The sequence below is a fragment of the Onychostruthus taczanowskii genome, unplaced genomic scaffold (assembly GCF_017590055.1).
Source record: "Onychostruthus taczanowskii isolate IOZ18803 unplaced genomic scaffold, ASM1759005v1 scaffold15, whole genome shotgun sequence".
NCBI classification, from domain to species: domain Eukaryota; kingdom Metazoa; phylum Chordata; class Aves; order Passeriformes; family Passeridae; genus Onychostruthus; species Onychostruthus taczanowskii.
Window position 1 is genome coordinate 12,539,726 of NW_024498685.1, and position 12,383 is coordinate 12,552,108.

A 12,383-nucleotide genomic window follows, 5' to 3' on the forward strand; every position below is an offset into this window, starting at 1 on the left:
CCTGTTTTCCCAATCCTCCTCCTTCAGCTGTGTCCAATCCCTGTGAGGTGAAGCAACACCACACTGGCAGAAACTCTGAAATGGCAGCTGCTAAAAGTGGTGTGTTCCTCTCTCTCAGGATCACTCCACAGTAACCACTGGAAATCAGGATGGTACAGCACAAACGCCACCAAATAGCTTGTGGAGCAAGCTGACATTGTAAGAGAATATATGGAGAATATATGACAAAAAAAGTATCACCTTTCACCAACTGAAATAAGTTTTGTCCACATCTAATTGCTTTTAAATCACACTGACATCACTGAGGCTTTTACGCTTTAAAGGCCAGGGCTTTTTTCTTATAGTGCTAATTTTATCAAATTATAACTTCAGTTTATCAGATATAAGATATCAGATATCAATTATTAACTTTATGTGCTTTATCCTAATCTGTTCAGTCTTATTGCATAGCTTTTTATAACTGAAATACTGGTTTGTTGACCCTTGCTCCCTCCCTCTTTCTGAGGATATTTTCTTGCCTGTTACCAACATGGGATTTTGCTTGAATTCTGAATAGCCACTTCAATGGAGCAATTTCGAACTTTTTAAGGAATGGTATGAAGTGTGAAGGCGAGTGGTCCCTGAGGGAACTCCCTCTGTGTTGTGTCTGGAGCAGCCTCTGCTGCTCCCTTTTATGGAGGGCGCTGGGCTCTTTGAGGTTTTGGAAGATGGACGTGGCCAGCGCTGTGTTTACTGCAGCTCTTCAGGCCCTTTGCAGAGAGCCAAGTCCTCACTGGTCCCTGGGAAAAATCCCAGAATAAGGGAGGTTCTTCCACTATTGTGCTATCCCAGCTCTGCACACTGAGGAGCCAAAGCCAGAGGGTCACTCTGCCATCAGAGGTTTGTACTGTCCCCCTCCCCCGTGACTGGAGCTGGGGGCTCCTTTTGGAGCATGTAGATGGAGTAGAGAAAAATGTTTACTCCTATTCTTGTGCAGAAATCTTCCTAAGAGGCAGTTCTTCCCTTTTAATGAAGTTATTTTAAGCATGTTGGAAACTTGCACTGAAAGTGTGAGATAATCTACCACCACATATATATTAAAAAAAAAAAGAAAAAGTATGGTTGAGTTTCCAAATTGAGAAGGAGAATAGATAAGGTGTTACCTTTTTATTGCTACTGCAGTTTGAATTTTCCCTGAGGGATGCCTTGGGAAGAGAATCATCACCGGTATGGTTGGGTTTCCAAATTGAGAAGAATAGATAAGGTGTTACCTTTTTATTGCTACTGCAGTTTGAATTTTCCCTGAGGGATGCCTTGGGAAGAGAATCATCACCACCATAAACCGGTTAAGCAGGAAGGAAATCTCCTGACGGAAAAGTTACGCCTCCTTGATACTGAAAGCACATAGGTCACCTGAAAATGTCTGTGAGCAGGAAGGCACAGGAGGCTCTGTATCCTTCTAAAAAATTGTATTTCAGGTAAGGAGTTGCAACAGATCTTCTTACTGCTTAGCAAGTGCCCCAGTCCGCTCCTCCTGGGATCGGTAAAAGCGAAAATTGAGCCCGCAGAGTGCCAGGGTTTTTTACGAGGATTCATGGGCATGGCCAAGTGTGGAAAGTGGTTTTGTGTTCCTGCATGGTACTTGCAATGCTGTGAGACTCTCAAGTCTCTTGGTTTGTGGTGGATATTTTACAGTTGAGATTGTCCCTTAAAACCCCTGATGCCAGAACCACACCATTATGTGAAAGTACAGCTGTCATTAATAGGAAAAGGAGGGCTTCATAGCTGTGGGGGAAAAAAGCCAAACCCTCCAAAATTAAATTTGGATTGAGAAACCACAAGACAAAGAAACCCTAAAACTATAAACTTAGGTGCTTTATATTAAAAAAAATAATATAAATTTTGACTCCTTAATGATTTTTGCAAATTGTTTTATCAGTGCACTTGACAAGACTCAGAAGGTGAAATAGTGGCCGGCAAAGAGCCAGACCCTTCCCTGACCTTTGTGTGCTGCTTTAAAAAGGGTGAGGAGTTGGCCCAAATGCAGAGCCTGGTGGTTCTGACCAAACTAGCAGGACTTACACCACAGAGATCTGCACCATGGCGTGCTGAGCTTCCTCTCTCAGGGTCCGTTTTAAATACAAGCCCTTATGAAAGACACAAGATGCTTCTGTGCAGAGGTTACAGCCTGTTCAAGGTGTGATGTTGGGCATTTATGTGCCATCATAAACAGAATTTGTTTGAAATGCAAGGAAAATATTGTAGGAACAGTTGAAAGGGTGTAAAAGGTACTGAATTTTCTATGCCTTGTAGTCTTCCAGACAGCCAAGCTTTTTAAGGAAGATGGGACTGGAGGCAGATTTTCGTGATTTTATCTTCCATTTCTTCCTGAAATGTTCGAATTTTAAAGATGGGGTTAAAAAAAGAGTGAAAGACCTCATACTTCTTGATTTAATGGCTATATAATTTTCGCTCCTGATTTCTTTCTATTATATGCCTGCTGTAGAAATGAAAAACAAAGAAAGTTGCAAATTAGGACAATTTTGTACAAGAAACTTTTGTTGTTATGCCTTTATGCCTTTTTTTAATGGTGTCATTTTTATCTAAAAACATAGTCAACTTAGCATTCATTCTGAGAGAAAGCTGCAAAACTGTAATTTTATTTTAGATCATCATTCAAAGTAGCATGCATCATTTTGGTTATCTGGCCTAGTGTAATTTCATAAATATGGGGTTTTTTCCCAACACAGTTAAAGCGAACCAAAACATGCAACACATTAATTACTAGGTGGAGTGTTTGAAAGAGTAGTTCAGCCTCTGGGTTGCAGGTTTTATTTCAGCCTGTTTAAGTTTTCATTTCATTTCTCATTTCACACTGTGGGTGACAGAAGCTTATGTCACCTAGAGTTTGACTTAAAATGAAACAAAAATAAATAAAATTGGGATGAATACCTTCTGTTGTAACACAGATTTTCATTGCAAGGTGCTGTTTCTAAACTAATACAGTATCTTGGAGACTTAATGGAAAATCTATTTGTGGAGCTAAGCTTTAACAATTTCTGAGCACACTTTTTAGCTCAAAAGCTATTTTTTTTCTTCTGCTGGGGAATACATTTTTGTATTGAATTAAGTCAGATGTCTCTGTATCTTTTAGGTGATAAATACATAACTGTGTGCAGTGTGTGCTATTGCTGTTCTGTGTCATTTGTGGGTTTTAGGCTACATCTGTATCAGTAAATGAAACAGGCCAAGGCCTTTAGGGCAAATGGCCCAGAATAGACTTTGGCTGTAGAACTAAACTCCCTTCCTAAAAAATATATCCTCATGCCTGCTGACAGCAGTTTCCAGTGCATGCTGCCCATCTGAGCTATAGGAGAACTTGGCACATGCCAAAATCAGATCAGGAAGTTTGCTAGTAAAAACATTAATGATGGAGATGCAGAAGCTCATGCCTTTGCCTGTTAATTTGATTAAAAAGGCCACCCTCAGGCTTTGAGGAAAAATTTCTTCTGTAAAACAAGAAAAAAGAAAGGTTGGAAATATTTTTTTTTTTCCCTTTATATAGCCTAGCTTTTGGGGAATATTAATTGGAGGTCCATATCTTCTGTATTCTTTGACTTAACTTTCTTCACCTGATTACACTAAGATAAGAAGTGGTAGAATATGAAGAAACTGGAGGCACAAAAATGTGGAAAATATGAATGAAACTGACAACCGTTAATACAAGCTCTTCCTTCCTGCATTGTGTGCTATGCAAGTGTAGAAACCATGGGAAAAAAGAGATTTTCTTTAATATTAGTCAGAATTAGTATTTTGATCAGCTGTTTCAGGCATCCTGTTGCTATTAATTATGAGTCAAGGATAATAATAATAGTAATTTGTTATTATTACAATAATAATAATAATATGTCTGGAAATAACAATCAGACAAAAGAATAATCAAGCTCCACATCAAGAAAATATGTCCACTCTCTGGAGAAAGCTCTAAAACAACAAAAAACCCAGAGCAATGTAGTGCTTTCATTATGTTGGCTATTTTGGGGTTTAACCTCCGTTCTGTGCTTTGTTTCAGTGGCGTGCAGCTCCACTTGTGAGCATTGCTCTCTGAACCTGGAACTATAATGAGACTTTGCTGAGGAGCTGAAGGGACCCATCAGCCATGGCACACTTTGGGAGGGTGCCCTTCTCACCCAGTGAATTCTGTGCAGGACAGCCTGGGCACCAAGCACCTCACCCAGTGTGCCATTCTGGCTCTGATGTTGACATCCCTCTGGGATTTGATCGAATAGTTGATGAAGTCAGCAACGAATTTTTTTTTTATGGTTCATCCCATCCACATCATCACGAAGTGTTTCTCCCGTCAAACCTTTTCAGTCAGAATGTGCCTGACCAGCATCTTTACGATCATCCTCTGGTTGCTCATGGAGAGCTTTACCCTGGAAGTCCAATCCCTCACTGGCAGCGAGGCACAGTGGCACCAATGGTTGGCTTCAGACCTTCCTTACTGCCTGACTGCAGAAACTTCTCTGTGGTGGATCCCCACCCCTACAGCCACGAGAGAGAGCTCCATGGAAGGAATAGTGTAAATTCAGTTTCAAATGTGGAAAGGGGCAGCACAAACCTGGAGTTTCACATAGGTTTTTACAATCTGGATGTTCCAAGTCCTGTTTTCTTAGACAGTTATCCATTTGGACAACAAAAAGTGAGAGAAGAAAGTGGAAATGGAGAAGCTTCTGTAACCAACATTTACAGGAGATGCAGCACAGGACCTACCTACCCTCAGGGCTCTGGACATAACAGAGAGGTATTTAAATGTTCTTATATTAAAAGTGCTTAAGGTTTTTTGTTCTTGTTTGTGTTCTTATGCTTTGTGTATTCACTCACACTGCAACGTGGATTAGAAGCACTTAATTGAAAGACCTTATGAAAAATAAAACATTTATGCCTCAGGGGAAGCAAAAGAATTTTATACCAGAAGAGAATCTAGATTATGGTCTAGAATGCCTCCAGTAGGCTCATTTTATGGCTCACTGAACCATAAAACTACCAGAGAAGGATAAGTGCAGAAATGTAGAGTAAGTGTTTGAAAGATAACGTGACAAATCTTTATGGGCTGATATGAAACCTGAGGTTCAAAATAATACATTATGCTGAACTTGGTTTGTTTGTTTTTGTTGAGACAGATTACTCTCTGTGTGTAGTCTGGCTGACATATCCTGATCCTGAGGGATGAAATATATACCCCATCCTACCTTCACCATGTCCTGAGTGCACTTCAGTGTGCATATGTAATTATTTCCTAAAAATAGACACATCTACTCCAGCTGTGGAAGCTGGAGCCTATGACACACACTCTGTCTTTTACCTGTCTGTCTGAAGCAAACCCTTTATCTTTTTTCCTCCTTTATCAGGCGTTCATAGCTCTATTTGTGATTTAGCCATTTTTAATAACAGTGTCTTATGGGACTCCCATGACTCTCTGTGATGTTATATCTGTCCTCATTTTCTTTCTTTCAAAATCCTGATGTGGTGAAGGGAAAAGAAAATGATAAATCCTTCCTTTCCTCCAGTGCTTGTTAGCAGTCTGAATCATTATAGGAATCCTGAAATAGCCTACAGGATACCTCTGCACCATGAATATTAAAAGACATTTTAGGTTTACCTTCTGCCTTTAAGTCCCAGTGATCACAGTATCATACAGCAGAGGGGAAGAGACACTTGATTGACTTGTTTCTATGTCTCTGAATAAGGAGAACTATAAAAGTAAACATATGCAGGCCCAGACAGATGGGAAGGCAGCAGGGGGAAATGTATCTGAGGACAAGAACTCTTAAGTCTAATCCTGTGCACTGCATTTTAGAATTTCAGTGATGAATACAAAAGAGGAGGGGAAGAATAAGTGGAGAGACAAAAGGCTGTTGTTGCTTTTTTACTCATGATGGGAAATCTAAAGCATGCTGACATGGTGATGAAAAGAACAAGCCTTCTCAGGAGAAAAGCAGAAAATAGTGGGATACAAATGAGCAGGAGGAGATGAAATGATGGGATGGGAAGAAGAGGTGCTAGAGGAAGCACACATTTAAGAACAGGCACAAACGCTTCTGAGAGGGAGGAGGACAGAATTATAGGGGAGGGAAGAGAAGAGCTGAGTGAGTCAAGGGCAACTACAATCGAATGTGTGGGAGGATTTGATTAAGTCAGGAAAGTATTTGAGCTGTTTAGCTTGAAGAGGAAGAAATGAGAGAGAGGAGTGAATTGATTTGTAGCATAAAATTCACTGTGGTCACAAAAATTCCTTCAGGGAGAAAAAGCCATGTCAGAACAGAAAGAGAGCCAAGGCAAGGGGCTGGCAGCTGAACCTTGAGATGATAAGGGAAAATAAGAGTGAAAGGAACTCTTAGAGAAAGGGAGGAGCAAAAAAAGCCTGTAAAGCAGTTACTGCTGCTGGGCTGGGAGTCTTGGAAAAGACAAGTGCTGCTGGGTGACAGACCTGATGCTGAGTAAGACAATCAGAAGGGTTGGAAAAGTAGGACACCACAGCAAAAGAATGAGAACAGGTTGGATTTGTGAGATCCAGGGCAAGTAAACAATGAATCCAAATAGTAGGAGGGGAGAACCAACACTTCAGAGTGAAATACAAAGGGTGCTGAGAAATGGAGATTAGAATTGAGATGGGTCATAGGTAGGCAAAATGAAATATTCACCCTGCTGAAATTATACTGGTATTCTGATCCATAGCTCTTGGATGCAGTTGTATAGCCCTAGGCTTTATTTAATGTGTGCTAATCAAAATGTGTCCAGTGTAATAAAGGAAACATTAACTTTCTCTGTCCTTTTCATTACAGGTCAGATGTTCAAAAATAATAAAGGAAACTATCTTTATAACATCCCAGTGAAAAAAAGATGTTATTTTTTTTCCATATTAGAAAGAAAATTGAAATAAAACCCAAAAGGTATCTAATATACTTAGCTACTCTGTGATATTTAGGATCTAATTTTAGATTCTAGTGTTTTCAGAGTAACTAACAAGACTCATATCTTCACCCAGGTCCCATCATCAGACCAAACATCATGATTTTGTTTTGGGTGTTCCAGGAATGAGAAATACACTATTATTGTTCATATTTGGAAGGATGGTTTAGGTGACTTGATTAGCATGATGTGAGAAGCCTGTGAATGAAAAAAATTCCAGTCATCAAGGGATGCATTCAGTTGCTTCATCCCTGTTGTCATTATTTCTGATGTGGAGTTCCATCTCATTCACTGCTCTCTTTAACATATTTGCAGTGCATGGAGACTCAAGTCCTGTTGAAAAATAGTGTGCAATAATGTAATTAACATTTTACCTTTATGTGCAAGAAGAAGAAAGTGAAGTTTCTGGACATGTGGAAAGAAGATATGACCAAACTAAATCTCTCATCCCTGGAGCTGGAACTATTTATCTCCTTTATACACCTCTGCCACCAGAATGACTTTGAGTGACTTAGCAATGGTATTTTCCAGATGTGTAGACTATTACTGCCTCACAGGAGTCTTGTTTGCCATCAGGAATTACTCAGAGATGATGCCAGCAAAGGTGCAAAAAGCAGAGGGCTCCTGTGCCACTCCTGTGTCCTGCAGGGAAGCATCCAGATTACAGTTTTGGGCTTCTCTTTTCCATCCTTTAGCAATTATCTAATCATGCTCTTCTTCAAGCTATGAGGATTTGAGGATTCATGCCCATGTCCTTGTGGCAAATCATGCATTCCAAGTCTCGTCCCTCTTCTTACCCAATTCCTCTCTGTTTGTCCTTTCTTAGCTCACAGTTGTGGTTTGGCTCTTTTAATACCTTCAGTCCTATTAAATGTCATGTGCCAGCCTCACCTTTTCTTGCCTGTGGGCTAATTTTCTTAGCTTTTCACTTGGTGGCTTTTTCTCTTTTCCCATGTATTTTTTCCAGGGCACTCTACCTGGTCTGCGAGGACTGAGCTGCAGGAGTAAATCATGCATTCCAAGTCTTGTCCCTCTTCTTGCCCAAATCCTCTGTTTGTCTTTTCTTAGCTCACAGTTGTGGTTTGGCTCTTTTAATACCTTCAGTCCTATTTAATGTCATGTGCCAGCCTCACCTTTTCTTGCCTGTGGGCTAATTTTCTTAGCTTTTCACTTGGTGGCTTTTTCTCTTTTCCCATGTATTTTTTCCAGGGCACTCTACCTGGTCTGCGAGGACTGAGCTGCAGGAGAAAATGGAGTCTTTGTTTTGTGGGGTTTTTTAATGAATCTTTAATTTTTGGAGGCTGTTACCACATCACTCATAATTTCTAAATAATGAATGTCCTCCAGAAGTTCTTATTACTGTCTCATGAGGTGAACTGAAAAGTAGATGCCTAACTAAAAGGGAAACAATGAACCAGTGGAGGTGCTACCTTTTCACTGGGTTTTGAAGGACCTTTCTCAGCAGTACGTAGAACCAGGGAATGGACTACTAATTCAGATTGCTAAATTTAATTTTACTCTCTTATTTACACCCCCAGGGTTTTCTTTTCCTACCAGACAATTTCAATTTTCCCCCTTATTGATGATGCCCCCTTAGTATCTCTAAATTTCATGTGCACTCTCCTGGTGTTTTGTGTGGTATTGTAGGTAATGAAAACACTACATCCCATCAGTGTGGGGTCTCCCTGTATCCTCATCAGGTTTCTTACTTTTGAGCTTTCAGTTCTGCTGTTGTGGTTTCCCCACCAGCCAGCTCCCATCTTTTATAATCATCCCATCTTTTAAACTGTAACTCAGATTTCCCACCCTGCATCTTTTAATGCATATTGCATTTTCTTGTCCAGCCAAATAGAATCTTAAGTACCGTTTATTAGTTATTAAAAAAAATTTCCACACTTTAATATAAATCACTATTTAAATTATAAAATAAACCTTTTGTCTCTGTTTCCTGTTCTCTTTCTGAAGGGATTTAAAAGCTCTTATACAGTTAAGCCTTGTAATGTCTCTACCTACAAGAGCAGAAAGGCTTGCAGATGTAATAGCATTAAGTTCTTTTCTGGAGATGATATTCTGGCTGAGGAGTACTTCAGGCAAACAGACAAAGGGATGCTTGGCCAAAAGCAGTGGCTCAGATCTCTGCTCTCCAAGTTCACAGAAAGTATGTGGGGATTTTTCACTTTCAGTGGAGTCCACTGGTTCCCTCTTATCTGTCTTAGGGACTTACCTGAGAGGTTTATGGAGTTTGAAAGGATGCTGAGCTTCCTGCCAGGGGAGAAAGAGAGAAAATAAGGATTAAAATATGCTGGAGCATAACTTTCAGTTTGTCCTTCTCCCTTTTGTAAATGAAATATCTGCATTTGGAGTTATCTGTGCCTTGATACCAGGTGAATCCTGAAAGCTTGGTCTGAAATTCCTCATGTTCTGGATGGGGGGAAAAAACATTTGTTACCCGGGGCAGCTGATGCTTTGTGACTTTTGAAAGCATTTAGAATGCAGTCAAAATGGGGTCATTTGTGTTTATTTGGAACTCCATCAAGTCAGGGGAGGAGTGATAGGCTCTCATGGAACAAAATTCAAGATTATACTTATGGTCTTTCTGCTTCTCATACCTAAATAACTCACCTCTGTTTCTTCTGGGGTCTTGTTGGTGTTTTTAGGCTGCAGCTTGGTCTATCCAGCTGATTGAAGCAGATCAAGGAAGTAATGAAAACACAGTTGGTTTCTGCAATGCAGTGGAGAAGTAAGTAATGAAAAAGCTTTTTTTTGGCCAACTATCACATTTCACTGACTTACATTGATGGGATTGGTTATCCCTGTGTACTGGGGTGACTGGGATGAAGGTAATTATCCCCTCACAGGGCTGGGGTATGGATAGTACACCAGTGCCTTGGCTACTGCTGAGCAATGTTCATTATTATGGCATTTGTCTGAAGCCCTTCTTCCTGAAGAGAGGCTGCAAGTTGCCTGCTGATTGGAAGTTGAGAATATTTTGTCTTCCCTTAATTATATGTATGTCCTTTGCCTTTGCTTTTGTGAAACTGCCTTTATCTTGATCCAGTAGGGTTTTTCCCCATCTTTTCTCTCCCATGGGCTGAAGAGGAAGGAAGTGGTAGAGAAGCTGGGTGGGCACCTGGCATCCACCTAAGGTCAGCCAGCCACACCCTGCAGTCCTGAACAATGCTGCAATTCCAGTGCCTGCTTCAATAAGGAAACAGTTCTAATTTTGGTTTAAATATTAAAAACCACAAAGGAACATTATTTCAAAAATATTTAATCTGTCTGCTTTATTTGCGATAAGTACATTTAACTCTTCACTGTTGATGGCTTATAGTGTGTGAAACTTCCAATCCTTTTTCTGTCATTGTTTTGGACAATATTAGTGCCTGTGCAACTCTGAGTAGGAAAATAAGAGCTGGAGGAACTGATTGAGAATAGAACTGCTACATACTGTCATGATGAAAAGTGAGACTTAGCAAGTGACAAAACCTACTTTAATTATATTTTACCATTACACTTAATAGCCTGACTTAATGGCATAGAACATTTTTTACTTTCTTAATCTTCTGCAGAAAAATGAATTGTGTTAAAATCCAAGCACACAAAAATTTACAAGTATTTAGACCATCTGTGCAGACTGATTTTTCTTTTGTAGATATTCACTGATCACAGTGTCAAGTTGTTAGCACAAATGCATGCTTTTCCCTCCTGGAAAGTAGTTGAAAAATGGAATCCTGATTTTGTTATTAGACTTTAATGAATTGATTTTATTCAAGGTCAGGCAAGGCTGCTTCTCTTAAAAGAAGAAAACCCAAAACAACCCAACCAAAAAAACAGTTTGATGTTGCACTGAAATTAAGACAAGTATATTATATATTCAAATGAGGTGGTCAGCTTCAAAACATACTCAGTCACATGTCTCAATTTCCTTTTCCACAGTTCATCATCCCAAACCCCAACCCAATTCTGCCATGAGGTGCATGAAGGCACATGACTGCTTTCCTCTCAGCTATTCAGATTTTTTTAATGTCTAAACATTCTAATTATATGAAAAGCTTTATATTGATTTTTGAGTAGATGAGTTTATTTGCTGGGCTAAAAAGATAAATATGAATAAGTGGTTCTTGTTTTGAAGGAGTTTGTTTTGTGTGTGTCATGAGCAAACACTCTTAAAAAGAAAATAAGAACAGCTTTTGTTTTTCTTCTATTAAATAAGTAGAGAAACATTTTAAGGACAAAATGTCACTACAACCAAAAGACCGAAAAATATCATAAATTTTCAAATTACTTACATATTCAGTCTTGCCAAATGAGCATCCTCCCAGTGCCCAGTGAATCTCAGTGCTGACAGGGACAGGATGCATAATTCAGACTCTGTGTCATGCATTCTTGTAGCTCAGCTAGAAACCCACTCTGTTTTTTTCTAGGTGATACTTGCACAGGTAGCAGTCTGTAATTGAAACTTTTGGTTGTAAGGACTGTAAATCAGTCTTCAAAATCCTTTCTCAGGTGACTTGTAGGATTATGAGCAGAGCTGTAGTGAGCAGTCATCCCTGGCTGGCTTCAGAACACATCCTAAAGCCACTTTCAGACCAGAAGGTGCCAAGCTGGCCATCTCAGAGTCCAGTGCTGCAAAATGCAGAGTTCCTCCACCTCTCAATGTCTTCAAGGATGTGCTTTGCACTGCAGAGAAACAGATCACATTATGAAATGCTGTGAAATAGCAAATCCCTATAAATGTCAGTACTTTCTGCATACGCTGAGTTCTGGCAAAACAGAAAGAAAGTTTCACAAGAGTTCGTTTGTGTAATGTTTGTGTAACACTTCAGTTCTGCTTTGGAAGATCCAAACTTTCAAATTTTTGCAGTGTTTTGCCCACCTGCTCAGGCCAGAAGCCCTTTAATCACATGAGAATACTAGATGGCCATAAATGAGCAACACTTTTGGAAACTGAATGGGTTTTTATCTGAAGAGCAAATTTGTGTCCCCACATTTTGTTAAAATATTGGCAGTGTGTGGGTAGGGAAGTAGGTGAGGTTTGCTTAGTTTTGGAATGACTTGCCAGCAAGTTGAGGAGGTGATTCATGCCCTGTGTGTATACATAGGCTGGTAATCTGAGGCTGGATAGAGGGTAGTGTAGTTTCCAGTTTTATTCAGTCCTGGGTTTTCTTGCAGAAACATGTTGCAGGGGAAAAGCTGTACCTTGTGCACAAAGAAAATAGACTGACACCAACTACATAGGTCACCCAAACAGCTTCTGTAGTGTAATGCTTTCTAACCATGAGGATAAATCTGCCTTGTGCTGGAGGTTCTCTTGTCAAGCCTCATTTCCTCCCACCCCACTGAAACACCAAGCCCTGGCTTTTATGATAAGAAATTGGCTGCTTTGCTGGATTATTAAATTTGGAAGCCTAGACTTCTTTCCCCTTTTCTTC

At 39.9% G+C, this 12,383-nt stretch overlaps 1 protein-coding gene across 1 annotated transcript in view; it reads left to right on the forward strand.

Moving 5' to 3' along the window:
- Positions 1 to 4,138: 4,138 nt before the first annotated feature.
- Positions 4,139 to 12,383, forward strand: part of PIK3C2G (phosphatidylinositol-4-phosphate 3-kinase catalytic subunit type 2 gamma) — a 186,195-nt gene continuing 177,950 nt past the window's right edge. The window contains 2 exon segments of the mRNA XM_041398704.1: positions 4,139 to 4,783; positions 9,609 to 9,691. Coding sequence (XP_041254638.1) covers positions 4,139 to 4,783; positions 9,609 to 9,691 — 728 coding nt within the window.